General features: G+C 40.1%; 2 protein-coding genes across 2 annotated transcripts in view; both read right to left on the bottom strand.

Annotated features, from left to right (window-relative positions):
- The window catches only part of LOC109413486 (uncharacterized), a 54,075-nt gene extending 41,476 nt beyond the window's left edge, over window positions 1-12,599 (bottom strand). The window contains exon 1 of the mRNA XM_019687167.3: window positions 11,666-12,599. Within this exon, the coding sequence (XP_019542712.3) occupies window positions 11,666-11,743 (78 nt within the window). The 5' untranslated portion in view covers window positions 11,744-12,599. The remainder of the gene's footprint in view (window positions 1-11,665) is intronic.
- The window catches only part of LOC115253479 (KAT8 regulatory NSL complex subunit 2), a 598,461-nt gene that overhangs the window by 558,491 nt on the left and 23,577 nt on the right, over window positions 1-16,393 (bottom strand). The window lies entirely within an intron of this gene.

Here is a 16,393-nt window from a genome sequence, read left to right as displayed (position 1 = left end):
CCACATGTTCTCTTCAGCATTTTTTTCAGAGGAATACTTTGGAGTTCCTTCAAGATTTTTTTAGAAACTTCTTCAAGGGTTCTTTTTGCACTGCCTCATACGAGGAATAGTCCTTTCAAGGATTTCTTAAGAATTTGTTCAAGCATTTCTTTAGTAATCATACCTGCAGGGATTTCCTCATAAATTCCTCTAATAATTTCTGTAGAAAATCATTCAAAGATTCCTTAGGCAATGTTTTTAAGTCCTATTTCACAATTCGTTCAAGAATCTTTTAAGAAATTCCAGTAAAAATTTAATCTTTTCAACAAGGATTTTGTTTTTCAAGTTACGTATAAAGATTCGTTCATGGATTTCTCGAAGTTTTTCTTCAGATAACCCTACAAGGATGGACACATTCATCCCTAAAGAATTCCTGCACAAATTTCCTCAGGGGGTCTTACAGAAATTCACCCAAGGCCTCATGTGGAAATTCTTTTGAAGATTTTTTTTATTTGCACCAAAGAATTTGGAATTCTTTGGGGTTTCCGTCATTGATTTCTTGAGAAATTATCTAGGCATTTCATAATTAGTTCTTCCAAAAATCCCTTTGCTTACAGATTTTTTCAGGAATCCTTTAAGTAATTACTCATAGTACACCTAGTACTTGTAGTACTACTTCATAGTACTGTAGTAATCCTTCCAGAACATCATCAAATATACCTCCAAAATCAACCCAATACATCTTAGAATTCATCTAGGCGATTATTAAAGATTTTTTTTAGAAATTTCTGCAAAAAATCCTACAGACATTTCAACAAGAGTTCCTTCGTGAATACATTCAAATTTCTCTGGAAAATCTCCCAAGGATCCATTCGGGTATGGCTTCAAAAATCTCAAAAAATCATCAAATATATTTTCCATGAGGAACTACTGCAAGATTCCTTCTTGAAGAAATCTCTAAAATCATTCTTGAAGAAATTCCTTGAGGTTCATCTGAAGGATTTCTTGAAGAGTTTCATGATTTAATCCTTGAATGGCTTTATGAACGGTTCCGAAATGGTATTTCTGAACGACTGCTTGAAGAAATTCTTACAAAAAAATCTCAAAGGAATTTCTGAAGGATTTCTTGATAATTGTTTGAAAAAATTCTTGAAGAAATGTCAGGAGGAGTTCCTGAAGCAATCATTGTAAGTATTCGTAAACCAATTCTTAGAAAGTTTTCTTAAGCAATCCCTGAAAAAAGTTCTGAAGTAAACCATAGAGGAATTTTTGTGAAAGTCTTTGAAGTAACTGCCTGATAAATCGAAAAATATATTCTTGCCGGAAGGAATTCCCGCAGAAACCCTTCAAGAACGTAACATGCGTTCAGTTCTTAATTTTGATAAATGGGGCCCCTGAATTTCAGCTGCTATTTTATGCTAAATCAACACCTATGTTTGGTTCTGTGGTTAGGATATCAGGAACATTTTCATAATGCTCATGAATTATACTTCCATATCGGTACTGAATAGGGGGCATCCATTAAGTAAGTCACGCTAAAATTGGGAGTTTTCGACCCCCCTCCCCCCTTCGTACGTTTCGAATTTGGTTTCGAACACATTTTTTATTGTATTTTGGGGCTCCTGCAGGTGCAAAGAGTAGTCATCAAATTAATATAAACAAAACTAACGAAACTACATGAATATAGTGTGTACATTTATAATTGTTAATAATAGAACATCAAAATAGCCATCTGTGTTCCCCATTCCAAAATCTCTTGATAATCACGAAGAAGCCCCTACATACCTATCAGCAGATCGGCAAGTATTTAACTTATACGAATGTAGGAATCTTTCGCTAATCACAGAACTTTATTCAAACTGGGCCCCCGAATTCAGGGGGCCTCCAAATCAGGGAAGGTTTATAACACTAGACCTGCCCTGATTTGGAGGCCCCCTAGATTCGGGGGCCCGGTGCGGACCGCACCCTCCGCCCCCCCCTTGCTACGCCACTGCCAGCATGTTTTAATTGTTGTGGTGGAATAAATGTCGAAGAAAGCTTGGTATTATGCACTTTGCTGCTAATGCACAACCTAAACCTGAAGCCATTCTTAAACGATTAAACAAATAGTGTCAAACAACGTTGTTTAAAAAATGTTTATGATATTTGTGTAAATAATTGATGGTTTAAACAAACGTTGAACAAGAGTTTAAAAAACGATGTACTTTTATTGAATAAACATTCATTTCATTGTGCTGTTGATGTTGAAGAGATTCTCATTTTTGGGCGAACAAGAGTTGAAGAATAGTTTTATTTCAAAATTATTCAAATATAGTGCGACATGCATCTTAACAACGTTGCTTTGAGAAAAATTTCTTAAAGTAAAAATTGTTTCTTGGGAGCTTCACGTGCCCTGCTGCTGCCGCAGTTGCCATGAGTTTAGCATGGTCCTGCTTGGCCGCCATCTTCGAATAACGAAGTCTCAGCAGGGCCAGCTTGAGGTCGTTCCTTATCTTTGCAAAAATTGGAAATGTTGAAAGTTCGTTATTGAAAAATCGTATAATCTAAAAAATGATCTTGTCAAAATTTGCAGTCCTTATCGTAATGCTAAGTCGTCCCTTAAGGGGTCTAAACTGCCGTGTGCAGCATACAGTCTAGACTCCTACTACATGGTTGATTCGAGGGTGCAGTAGGAACCCACGGGGGTCGTACACAAATTACGTCACGTTATTAGGGGGGGTTTGCAAAACGTGACAACACATACAAAAAATATTGAGGTCCCATACAAAAAGTGTGACATAGGGGAGGGGGGGTTGAAAAATGTCGATTTTTGCGTGACATAATTTGTGTATCACCCCAAGTTGTAGGAATCCCAGCCATTATGGGATTTTGCTTAACCCTTCAACGCCCAAAGAGGAACCAATGGAGATAACAGATTTTTTTGAGTGGGAGGTGAATTGTACAATAGCCGAACCGGTTCATTCTTAGTGGAATTCAAAGGAACCGTACTTAACCCGATTTTCTTTTATTTACAGATATTCCCCTAACAAGCCCAGGTTAATCATCATCGGTTCATTTTGCCGATTCGCTTTTGAATCGGTAAAAAATATGTTATTGTACCGATTGAGAATCGTTCATTTTTTAAATTTATTTTTATGGGAAATTGAACATACGAATAAAATATGTAGTTGTGTGCACCGGTTTGTTCAACCGGTTCACTTTTGAACCGGTAAAATCAAGAATTTCATCCAACTGGCATTATGCCGATGTTCCACATATTATCATGAATGGATAAACTAACCGGTTCAACAAACATTGTATTTTGTTGAATCGGTTGGTTTATCCGATCCATTTTTGAACCCGTAAAAACCTAACCATCCAGAAAAAATAAAAAAAAAAGTTATTTGGAAAACCCGTTCGCTAAAACGGTTTATTTTCAAACCGGTAAAATCAAGAATTTCATCTCACTAGTATTATGGTGAGATTTTGCGTATTACGGTAATAAACGGATGCCCATTTGACAAATAAACATGATTTTGAGAACCGGTTTATAAAAAATAATAATAATTTATGAACCGGTAAAATATCTTTGCTGTCCCGCTTGATAGCCGTTGGACTTTCAAAATTTATTTTGATGAACGATTATACATAGAACCAAAATAAGTGATAAGGAAAACCGGCTCGCTAATCCGATAAACTTTTGAAAAGAAAAAAAAAATGCCCCCCTGTTGCGTTAATGTTAAGAATAATAGATCAACGAGACAAGAAGGTAAAACCAAACTAGTTATGAATCGGTTAAAATATATTACTGTAAGGTTTGAGAAACGTTGAAGTTCTCTGATATATTTTTTGAACTGATCTTACGACTAAATGATCGGTAGAACCGGCTCGTTTGACTAATAAACGTTTGAACCAAATAAAGCATTTTCGTACAAGTACTTATTTAGCAGGGATGGGCCAAACATGTGAAATGGAGAACATTGACCTCAACAGTTGTTAAACCATCACATCTTGGCAAGACAAAAGGCGCACGGTGACGTCACGAATGAACGTTAGGTTCATTCTCGTTCTTTCTGTCCTCTTTCCTCTCACACGAATGTTTACACTTTACGGTGGTTTGTTTTGATTCCCATTCGTTGCCGTTTTCTTCTTTCTCGGAGAGGTAATTGATGTTAAATTTCCATGCAATACTCAATTGAGATTTTATTAGACATTGCGGCGGCTGCAAATAAAATTTGGATTAATCGGAAGAATTACTGCACCAGTTCCTGAAGAAGAATTTATAGTAGGATTCTTGACTGAAAGTGGTGAAGAAAGCACCGGAAAACCCTACTGGAGGTTTCAAGGAAGGAAATGATGGACTAGTTGCCCATTCTCTAGACTCCTTCAAGAGCTTCTTGTTAAATTTCTCTAGGAGCTGGTTCTCTGGATTCTTTGAGAAGCTCCTCGCAAAATACGGTGAATCCCGAAGGATTTATACAGAATACCTAGGATGGTGGAGAAATTCTCAGCAGGAATTACTGAAGTGGAAATTGATAAAAAAAATCCTCAGAAAAAATGGATGAAAGATTCCCTGACAGAAATTGCGGGATCGGTAGCGCTAGAAATTGCCATAGAATTATCGAAAGTGACTACTAGAGAATTCCTCGGGGTATTGTTCAAACAATTTTTTGGGGATTCTCCCAGGAATTTCAGATATCTCCACGAATTTCTCCAAAAATTCCTCCAGGAATTCGTCCTAGGATTCAGCAAGAATTTAATCGGGGATTTTACTGGAAATCCCCAAAAAGGATTTCTCCAGGAATGCCTCTGGGGATTTCTCAAGAAATTGCTTCAGGGATTCCTACACCTCTTGGAATTTCTACGGGTATTCCTCCAGCATTTTTTTTTACGGGGATTCTCCCAGAAATTTCTCTGTGGATAGCTCGAAATTCTTCCGGAGATTCCTCCAGGAATCGTTTGAGGAATTCCTTCAGGAATTTTACAGGAAATATCAACAGAAACTCTACCGGGGATTTCTCTAGGAATTTCAACCGAAGATTCCTCCAGGAGTTTTTCTGGAAATCCCTTCAAGAATTCCTCCGGAGATTTTTCCAGGGCTTCCTACGGGGATTCCTCCATGGATTCTTCCAGAAATTTCTCCGTGAGTTTCTCCAGGAAATTCCTCCGGAGATTCCTCTAGTAATGCCTCCAGGAATTCCTACAGTGACGACTCCGATTTATAAATCTGTTGCAACATTGATTTCAACCTAAGATTGAATGAATGAGTTCGAAAAAGTCGCGATGATCTGAAACAATTTTCATAAATTTCCCACTTCTACGGATGTTTCGGATACCTCAAAGGCCCATCCAGTGGTCACTTTGAGTTCGCAACAGTGGTTTTATTCTTAGATGTCTGAAACAAATGAGTTTGAAAAAAAAAACTTGGGAAACCCTAGTACAATTGGAATGTGTTGGTCATTTTACGGATGTTCCGGATAGCCCGAAGGCCCCTTCAGTGGCCACACTGGCTTAAAAACCAGTCGCAAACATGATTTTATACTTAGGTTATTGGAACAAATCAGTTTGGAAAAAAATCGCGACGTTATAGCACAATTTTTAAGAATTGACCAGTTTCACGGATGTTCCGGATCATCCGGTGGGTGTCATATTGGCCATGTTGGTCCATGGTAGATTTTCGCACTGCGCCAGCTTATTAGCAACGAAATAAAATTATTTTGGCTTATTTGCATTTTACAAATGAGAATAATCACTGCTGTTTGACTGAAAACACGATTGGTACAGATTTGGGGGTTACTGGAATCGGTTCCATTTGCCAGAACCATAGCAGCAGTGGACATTTATGATTTTTCTATACTTCCTACAATCAATCTCCATCGCTTCCTGCAGTTATTATGTTGAATCAATTTCAATATTTTGCTCAGTTAATTTAATCTACGAAAATTTGCCTAAACTGATAAAATCGGATTTTTGAGAACATACTGTAAAAAACTTTCAACAACACCAGATAAAATTGAAGCACATCTGAAGTCAATATAAATTACGTTTAGTTTAAATCTAAATGTTATTTCATTTTTGTGTAATGATAAATTATAGGACATCGTCTTTTTCTGCTTGTAGTCGGTTCCCGGTGGTCACTCCGGATTAACCTGGACCACTTTCACCAAAAAACAAAGTATACTAGTGTAGCTTTCATTCAAAATCAGTTTCAAAAGATTTGATTTAGAATTCGATTTTTAACTATCAAAACAAAACAGGTGTCACCTAGAGGTGACACTGGGCGTTGGAGGGTTAAAGGACCATCCATTAACCTTCCGTAACTCGCGCGGTTGACTACCTGCGTCAGCACCACGCTAATGCTGAGTACAAAAAGCGAGATTTTTTCAACGTGTTGTACAAAATACAACAGCGCGATCGCTCGTGGGTTAAGTACGTCACGGTTATAGGAGGAGGGGTTTGTGAAAGTATGACAAGCAATGTATTAGATATAGGAAAAACCCGTACGAAGGGGGGAGGGGGTCCAAAATTCTCAATTTTAGCGTGACGTACTTAATGGATGCTCCCTAATGGGGCACGTTCGGTGTAGTACTAGATTTGTAGTAATGAGCTGAATTTTATTATAATGAGAAGGTCAATTCTCCGTTTCTGCAATGAAATGGTGCAACAAGCGTGGGTATTATGATTCCTTGCCTAATTTGATGATGTTTGAGTAAAACTTTGGATAACTACACCTTGTCCTTTTTTTACGTCCATGCTTGGCTGAGCGACAAAAAATTCTACCGCTAAGACAATTTGCAAACTCAACAGTTTTATATTTTTTAAAACATCTTCGTGATTAGGAGAAGTGTACAAAAATATAAAAATGTGTATTTTGATCATTATTTTATCGGTAGAATTTCGCTAGGCCAATAGTGGACGTAAATCAAGGTTTAGGTGTATGTTGTTTATGTTGCAAGAAATGGAGAAAACAACAACACTGTTGCCCAAAATTTTGCTCATACAGCATCAAATTAGGCAAGGAATCATAATACCCACGCTTTTTGCACCATTTTATTGCAGAAACGGAGAATTGACCTTCACACCATAATAAAATTCAGCTCATTACTACAAATCTAGTACTTCACCGATATGTCCTATTGGGGGTGCGAACGAATATCTTTGGCGTATTACAAGATAGCGCCATACTTTCTTTGACAAAGTTGTAGTACTAGAGTTACCACACTATGCCAACTAACATCCAATTAGTTGGCAATTTGGCCGCTAGAGGTGCTATGTAGAAATGGTTGCTGTACACTCGCCAGTAGAAGCGCTCATAAGATATCACATGTTATATCTCAAGATCTACTTTACTTGGAACAATGATAATTCACCAATTAGTTGGTGATTTCGTCACTAGGTGGCGCTAGTCGTCAAGTAAAGTTTCAAAGCAGATAGAATAGAAAGTAGATAGAAAAGTGTTATCTTCGGCAAAGTTCTTCAGGAAGTCAAGAGCTATCTGGTGATTCAACAATTAGTTGATGATTTCGCCGCTAAGTGGCGCTAGTTGACAAGTAAAATTTTAAACTCTAGCTCGCGATCCAGAGCAGATAGATAGTCTTCGGCAAAGTTCTTCAGGAAGTAATGAGCTATCTGGTGATTCAACTTTTAGTTGGTGATTTCGCCGCTAGGTGGCGCTAGTTGTCAAGTAAAATTTTAAATTTCCCTTGCCCGCGATCCAGAGCAGATAGAAAAGTGTCGTCTTCGGCAAAGTTCTTCAGGAAGTTAAGAGTTATCTGATGATTCAACAATTAGTTTGTGATCTCGCCGCTAGGTGGCGCTAGTAAAGTTTCAAACTTCTCTATCCAGGGCTCCACAGCAGATAGGAAAGTGTTGTCTTTGGCAAAGTTGAAGAGATATCTGGTGATTCAACAATTCGTTGGTGATTGAACGATACCTCTACTCGTTTTTAGTTAAAAGGCAAAAAACTACTGAAAAAATCAGCATTATTTACCATTTTTTAGATCCCGTAGGGCACCTTTCCTATTTTGCTCAATAACTTGAAAACGAATGAAGATATCGCAATTCTGAGCACATTTTTGGCCTATGAGGTCTTAAAATCATCGGTTCTAGTAGAACAGCGTAATTCATGTTTTTTTAGCCTTATACATTTTTTTTGAGCATTGAGATAAGGATTTCAAATTTTGACACGATAATGTTTTAGCTAAAACGATCATTTTCCAATAACGCGAACTTTTAACCTTTCCATTTTTGCAAAACAAGAAACGGTCTATTGCTGATGTTCCACTTCGAAGACGCAAAGCCGATGATGGATTCAAGCTGCTTCCCAGCCACATCCATTGCAGAGAGCCCATCTCTGTTGTTGTTGATGGCCCTAATCAACCACGCTCCGTCCTCAATCTCTCCAGACAAGCTTGCCGGGGAGGAAATGGGGTTCCCGACACTGGCCGATCTGCGCAGATCCCTGCTACTGCCTCTGTTCTCCTAGCTAATCTGCTTCTTGGCTACTGCCGCTACTAACTGTTTTTAGATTATTGGTTAAGGTCATACATATTACAATCCCACGAGTTGCACGGGAAAAGGGGTCCACCAAGCAAGAGCCCTGCATTAACGCGGTAAGGGACAAAGTACTGCAAGGGGTGCCCAGGTGCCCCCCACAAGCTCCGTTAACAGTCGAGTATCTTTTTCACCTCTTCGATCATTCATTTCTCAGCACAGGACGCTTTACACCTTTAATTTGAGTTACCATCTTACCATGTTTGGTTTTGAAAAGGGACTTTGTTTCTTCCTCGTATCCACTGGTGCTCGTAATGTATGTCGTGTCCGTTGTCTAGTGTTAAGTTTCGTTCAGTCTGTACAGCCTCTGGCTGAAGAAGGTGTCCGTATCTTTTTTTTTTCAAAGGGACTTTAACCTGTTGGTCATTCCTTCCTACCATGAACTCTTACCACCGGCATTGGTGAACCCTAGTGCTATTCTAAGCTGGAAGTCACACTGCCTAGCTAAGCTTATACTGACTGCACATATCAAAGTTCTACCATCGTTTTTACTTAAAGTATTTTAAGGCAAAGTACGTTTAATTGGCAAATTGAGAGATAAATTTGTGAAAAAATACCACTTGTTTTGGTTGCCGCACACTTATTGTTCGTGGGCGGCGAGAGTGCGGAAGATTGTCATCTGAGAGCCGAAAGAGAGATAAAGTTGTAAAAGACGGACCCGGTTAGGGCGGTGCTTCTAATCCAGTTTGATTTTCTATTCTGCAGAGTTGTAACTTGTTCTGTAGCTTAGTTGGTTAAAGCGCTGGACTAGCGATAACGGAGTCGTGGGTTCGAATTCACACCAAAACAAGTGATATATTTTTCACAAATTTATCTCTCAACTAGCTGTCCCGGCAAACTTTGTCTTGCATAGTTGTGGTGGTTTGACAACTGTTGTGTTCAACACCGCACTCTAGATTAGTTTTCTTGCAATCCTGTTGAATTTCGTTCCCGCTCATATGAAAATCAGTAATATGACATTTTATTATTTTCTCAGCTGTTTTTCATAACTTTTTCTACTTATAAACACAGCCACCATGAATATGAATAGAACCGTGCAAGAGTCATGCTGATCGGATCAGCCGTTCGTGAGTTTTGTTGCCTCAAAGGGATTTCAAACTCATTTATATATATATACCGTCAAGGCACCATTCACCGTGGATCTAAGAGGATTCGGGGCAAATAAGGGCTGTCATTTGACACCAGTCTTATAAACATTGTTGGTGCCGCTCTTAACCTTCCAGGACGCGCGCCATCAAGCAACCGAAACTGCACCGCGCTCGCGCTGTATACAAAAAGCGAGGTTTTTTGGTAGTGTTGTACTTTTTACAACAGCGCGCGCGCTGAAGGGTTAATTGCATTCATTATAGGTTAAAATTAAAGCAATATCCACAGAAGTAGAAAAATTTTCACAAAATTTGGTGATATAGTACAATTAGTAAAGGGTAGTAGGGTCGCCTAATTCCGTGGTAGGTCACCATTCACCGTGGTAGTAGGGACCCATTCACCGTGTATGAGAAATTTTATTCTACTTTGTTTAAAAATGATCAAAACAACCCAGCCAAGGGAATTTTCTTCGTTTAAATTCATTTCAAGTAATAACTTGCAAGATTTTATTATAAAAACGAATGTTAAAATTTTCAATTTTTTCTAGATATACGGGACAATATGGGGCACGGTGAATGGAGACCATTGATTTTTAGGGTACCTATTTACCGTGCCTTTTTGTTTCAATTAAAAAGTACGAGTAATCGTACTTTCTTGTTAAACTTACTTCGGTAATGCAAAATACATACCTAATATGTGAATTTAATTGCTTCTTGGTGGAATAAAAACGTTATTACATTTAGTTTATCGCTTAAATCACCTTAGCGCAGTTTGCGTTTTTTCACTATGAATGCAGTGAACGAGCAAAAACCCGCTTCATGTAAACACACTTTAGTGTCAAAATGATACTTTTAAATGTTTCTAATGAGCGTTTTGACATGGTAACAATACATTAGTGTTGTATTGGTGAAATTGAAGGGAAATTGTCATATCATTCAATCATAATATGGAAATCATGAAAAAACATTCGAAGGCACACGGTGAATGGAGCCCCCACGGTGAATGGCTCCTTGACGGTATATAGATATAGATTTGCCAATTAAACGTACTGTGCCTAAAAATACTTCAAGTTTTTTCGTCTATTTCAGACATACTGTTTCATACTATTTCAGACGACTAGTATAGCCGGAAAAGGGCAATAAAATCATTGTCACGTCCGAGTCTGTTTTATCACTATCAATTATCCAACGCACACATTAAACTCTCACATTGTACCTAATTTGGTGATCCAACTGATACCTAAAAGATTAAATAATAGTGCTGGACACGTCCTTGCAATTAGTTTGGAACAGGGAAGGAGTATAAATAAGCAATCTTTGGTGTTTGTAGAACGTGTTTATCTCTGCTTCTTCACAAAGGTCACAGTAAGGAGAACTTGTTAGGTATACCTGTAGGTTCTTATGATTTATTATGATGAAAGTGATAATATTAAATATGTAAAGATTATATTTAGGAAACAGTTTCTTGCATAACGTAATCTTTCATTATGTAAAATGTTATGTAGAGCATTCGTCATGCGATCATGATTGTATTACTTTGTTTCTCATAATTGTATATGTTACTAACAAAAATGATATCACAAAGCTAAGATATTTTTATTCATAATAGTTATTACTATTACTAATGATTCGCTGATTTCAACTTTTTGCGATTGGTCAACCACAATCAATCTACCGCAGAGGGAATGCCTATTAATGACATCATAAAAATATCCCTCTTTTCAAAGCATCCGAAATTCAAACGTAAACGAAGCGAGCACGTTGTTTGCATACAAATCGTTCTACTATGCAATATATTTACACGTACGGCCTAATCCGACACTACACTACATAGACATCGATCAGCCACAAGTACACAATGCACGAACGGCAATCCGTAGCCTGTGTGATAATAATTGCAGCTTTTACTCAGAACATTTTCCTCAGTCGCTCTTCGAGACTCGGAATATGATTCATCAAAATTGTATTCTACCCATACCTAACAAATCGCGAATGATTCAAGCTATAATGATAATTATCGTCCATCAGTGGACACAAGATGCGCGTTCGCGTTGCTTGGGAACACCTACCGATGATAATTCCAGCTCATCATCGCTGAACAGATTGTTGCCGGATCGATACTGTCGTTTGTTCCGGTCTGCGTTCATTATAGCACTCGTTAAATCTCACTTGGGGATTACACTGGAACACAGCTGAACCTCCTCCCTCTCAGTACAGACCGAGCTCAGGGAATGATAGATTTTCTTTTTCCCTTATCGACATTCGACGACGACGACGACGACGATAACTTGCACTTGCCGCTGATGCATCTTTCCATTAAATATCACTGATCTGGTGGTGTTTGACTTTCTTCTCCGACAACGCGAATCGATTTTTCCCCTAGCTTTGTTTGCCACTGCTGATTCTGCTGTGCGGTGTGGCATATGCGATATAGATCGCGCACAGGTGCTGGTAGAACTGCTGCAATCCTAACTTCTGACTCTTCGCTCTGACCACATGAAACACGATTTCGCAACACGCTAATTAGTGGATTTTCTGCTTTCTTGTTTACACACTATTTGAGTGTACGGCTCAGGTGGAATTAAAGGGACAAGTAGAACACCACACTAATTCTTCCCTATGTTGTATGCTACTGAAGAGACCCTTCGTTATCTGGCCTAACTATGTTAGAATAAGGGATTGAGGTTGCACTTTCACTGGGAAGCCTGGATAGATAAATACTGATGGATTGATTGCGTGGAATAACGCGATTATAATCTTCTTTGGCTTACACGACGATGAGCTATATTCAGCTAACGATATTTCAACACATCCAGGAAGCCAAAAACTACCAGCAGTGTCTGCTGTCTACCTTCGGGCGCCATGTTTTTCACTTAGTGCTGCTCTATATATGGCACAGTACGCGACACCGTCAATACACTCCGGTTCGGAACAGCGGGATTCGGACGACACGAACGGCGTGACTGTCGCCGACACAATGGAAGAGAGTAGCCGCGGTATCCACTTGGAGCTAGCCGTTTGCAACACCGACTCGAACTCTACTTGGTGGATACCCTCAGTATGTATCTACAACAAAAAAAGGTAAACTTTGCAAATTATTCTCGCGAGAGCGGGGCCATGTGCGCCTGTGCAAATTGTGTCATGTGCACGTTGTTTGCCGGGGGAATGTGGGCAACAATGCAACGTTAGTACAAAATTGTGATTGAAGTTGTGGGTAAATAGCTGTTACTTTAAAACATTCCACAACTATAATTAATTTTGGTAGGGAAGTGGAACCATCTCGGCAGGGGTCCTATTTGGGGCACTTTTCTGCTATAACTTAGCAAATTCTGAACCAATTGACACAATTTTTGGAACGCGATGAGATACGTATTACGTATAGTATCTAGCCGTGTACAAAATTTCAAGTCAATTGGTTTGGAATTGACTGAGTTATAGCGAAGAGTGCCCAAAATACCGGCTGCTGCCCAAGTGGTTCGCTACCCTATGGAATTAGTGCAAGAATTTTTGGAAAAATATTAAAAATTGCAATCCTCTACTAATTTCTGTCTGCTAGATGAGTCATCAACCTGGCATTTGGTAGATCAGTTTGGTTGATTCAGTTGACGTTGGGGACAAGTGTGTCCCATCTACAAGCTGGATTGCAGGAACTACCGCGCGATCACACTACTGAGCGCTGCCTACAAGATACTCTCTCAAATTTTATGCCGCCGTCTATCATCGATTGCAAGAGAGTTCGTGGGGCAATATCAGGCTGGATTCATGGGTCAACGCGCTACAACGGACCAGATGTTCGCCATCCGCTAGGTGTTGCGGAAATGCCGCGAATACAACGTGCCCACACATCACTTGTTCATCGATTTCAAATCGGCGTAGGTACGATACAATCGATCGAGAACAACTATGGCAGATTATGCACGAATACGGATTCCCGGATAAACTGATACGATTGATCAAGGCGACGATGGATCGAGTGATGTACGTAGTTCGAGTATCAGGGACACTCTCGAGTCCCTTCGAATCTCGCAGAGGGTTACGGCAAGGTGATGGTCTTTCGTGCTTGCTGTTCAACACTGCGTTAGAAGGTGTAATAAGGAGAGCAGGGATAAACACGAGTAGAACGATTTTCACGAAGTCCGTTCAGCTGCTTGGTTTCGCTGATGATATTGATATTATTGCTCGTAAATTTGAGACGATGGCGGAAACGTACATCCGACTAAAGAGTGAAGCCAGGCGAATTGGATTAGTCATTAATGTGTCCAAGACAAAGTACCAGATGGCAAAGGGCTCCAGGGAGGAATCACCGCGCCCGCCACCCCGAATTCATATCGACGGTGATGAAATCGAAGCGGTTGAAGAATTCGTGTACTTGGGCTCACTGGTGACCGCCGACAACGACACCAGCAGAGAAATTCAGAGGCGCATTGTGGCAGGAAATCGTTCTTACTTTGGACTCCGCAGAACTCTACGATAGAATAAAGTTCGCCGTAAAACGATGTTAACTATCTACAAAACGCTGATTAGACCGGTCGTCCTCTATGGGCACGAAACATGGACCCTACGTGCAGAGGACGCACGCGCCCTTGGAGTTTTTGAACGGAAGGTGTTGCGTACCAACTACGGCGGAGTGCAGACCAGGGGTTCTCTACGGGTACGAAACCTGGACTATGCTTGATGAGGACATGCAAGCACTCGAAGTGTTCGATCGTCGGGTGCTTACGACAATTTTTGACGGTGTGCGTGCGGTGTGTGGTGGCGAATGATAAACCACGAGCTCGCTGCACTTAACGGTGAACCATCCTGAAGGTGGTAAAAGCTGGAAGAATACGATGGGCAGAGCATGTTGTGAGAATGCCAGACAACAATCCTGCAAAGCTGGTACCAGAATTGTTGTCTGAGTGACCATGAGGGCAGTGTGTAAGGTCGTCGTGGGTAGCCCAGTTTCAGAATGATATGGCAAATGTGGGACGCGGCCGAGGATGGAGGACTGTAGTCACGAACAAACACGGGCACGGTTACTAGTTTACAGTATTTACGAACTCGATTTTTGGTGTAAAATCATGTCCTGAGCAGGGATGGCAAAAATACTTTTTTCTCTTTTCCGTTCATCGATACTGGCAGTAAAATAAAAACAAAACAACGGCAGCACCAATACCATCAGCCGCCGCGCCGACGGCAGTCAAGCAGACGCTTGATGGTTTTCGCTTCCCCACGAAAATATTTATGAGCAGTCATGCCGAGGCGGGTGATTGCGAAAAATGTCAAATATTTTCAACTGCTAATAACTCACTTGTTTTAATAAATAATTTAAATCGATTTGCACAAATAGCTAGAGCACACTCCTAGCTTTGTGATGCATGTAAAGAAGTTTGCCTAGAAGCGGTTTGAAACGCAGAAAAATACGAAAACGGGAGAGACAGAAATTTTTGTCGTCGTTGTGCTCGAGTACTGGCGCTCTTGCGCTTGGAAACCGTTTCGAGGAAGACGGCTGCAGGAAAAAAAATGTGATGACATTTATTTTTCGAACAGTTTGAGTTTGGCTGGGCCTATGATGTTCGTGTGGAAAAATGTCAAATGTACAGCCGGTAACCGTTTTTTCCAGTACATTTCTCATCCCTGGTCCTGAGTTCGAAAACGCGAAGGACGTGTTTTTCAAGAGCGGATTTGTTTTTCCAGCTTTCCATCAAAGAATAAAAATAGAAAAAAATGCTATCTCTTGTCTTTTTTTGTGTAGACGTCAAGCGACAAGACAAGTGGTGCACTCTAAGCAAGCGTATCAAGGTGGAAGCTATATGCAACAGTGTTCGTGAACTGTCATAGGAGAAGGTGGTGTGTGAATGTTTTGGTATCCGCACAGCATACAATCAGTAACATACACTAGTGAATGAAGGTTCAACTTTTATTCGTAGATAGCGCTACGGTAGTATTCCCCTGGTAGGCCGGCTCCAGTGGCACGTTCTCCTCCATTTGGGAAATTTGTGCCATCGCCATGAACAAGCGCCTATGAGCCTCTGCACGAATTTGCCCTGTCCTGTTCACTCCCACAGAACATTTGAAAACAGCGCAAACAGTAAATGTCAAATTTGACTTTTACTGTGCGCGCTGTTTCAAATTTTCTGTGGGAGTGAGCAGTAGGCGAGATTCGTGCAAAGGCTCATTCATCATTTACCTCAGGGAGAAGTGAAAGAAAAAATGGTGAGACAGGGAAAATGACAGGTAAAAAATAGGATCGTTAGGCACGCACACGCAAAAACGGCTACGCTCAAAAATGTGTTCGGCCTGCACATTTTTAGTAAACATCCATGCCGCACATGACTCGTTGGAAACACACATTTTTTTAAAATTGCTCGTACGCTCACATGAGCATGTATTTTGCAATAATTTCGACATGGCAACCTCACTGGGTTTATAAACCACCTTCAAACACCGAAAAATATTGATATTTTGCAAAAATGTGAGCGTACGAGCAATTTAAAAAAATGAGTGTTTCCAACACAGTCCCTGTGCGGCATGGGCGCTACTCAAAAATGAGAGTTTTTATTTTAGAGAGCATAAGCGTACCACAACGAGTTCCCACAGCGTCTTGAAAAGGGCATTGTGATGACACATAAAGCGTAAAGAGAGCCTATAGCTCTTTACCACAACGGGTCAAGAACAACTGAACATCCTGAAGATTCAGGTTTCTGAAGTCAGTTCCACTTAATAAGTGTTTACCAAGTACTCGGAAACGCAGTTGCGCAAAAACTGAACAGTTACCTACATATATCAAATGATACGAACGATTCGCCATGTGATAC

The sequence above is a fragment of the Aedes albopictus genome, chromosome 2, assembly GCF_035046485.1.
Source record: "Aedes albopictus strain Foshan chromosome 2, AalbF5, whole genome shotgun sequence".
Lineage (NCBI taxonomy): Eukaryota > Metazoa > Arthropoda > Insecta > Diptera > Culicidae > Aedes > Aedes albopictus.
The sequence above is the reverse complement of the archived record's forward strand: the minus strand, read 5'-3'. Positions and strand labels throughout refer to the sequence as shown.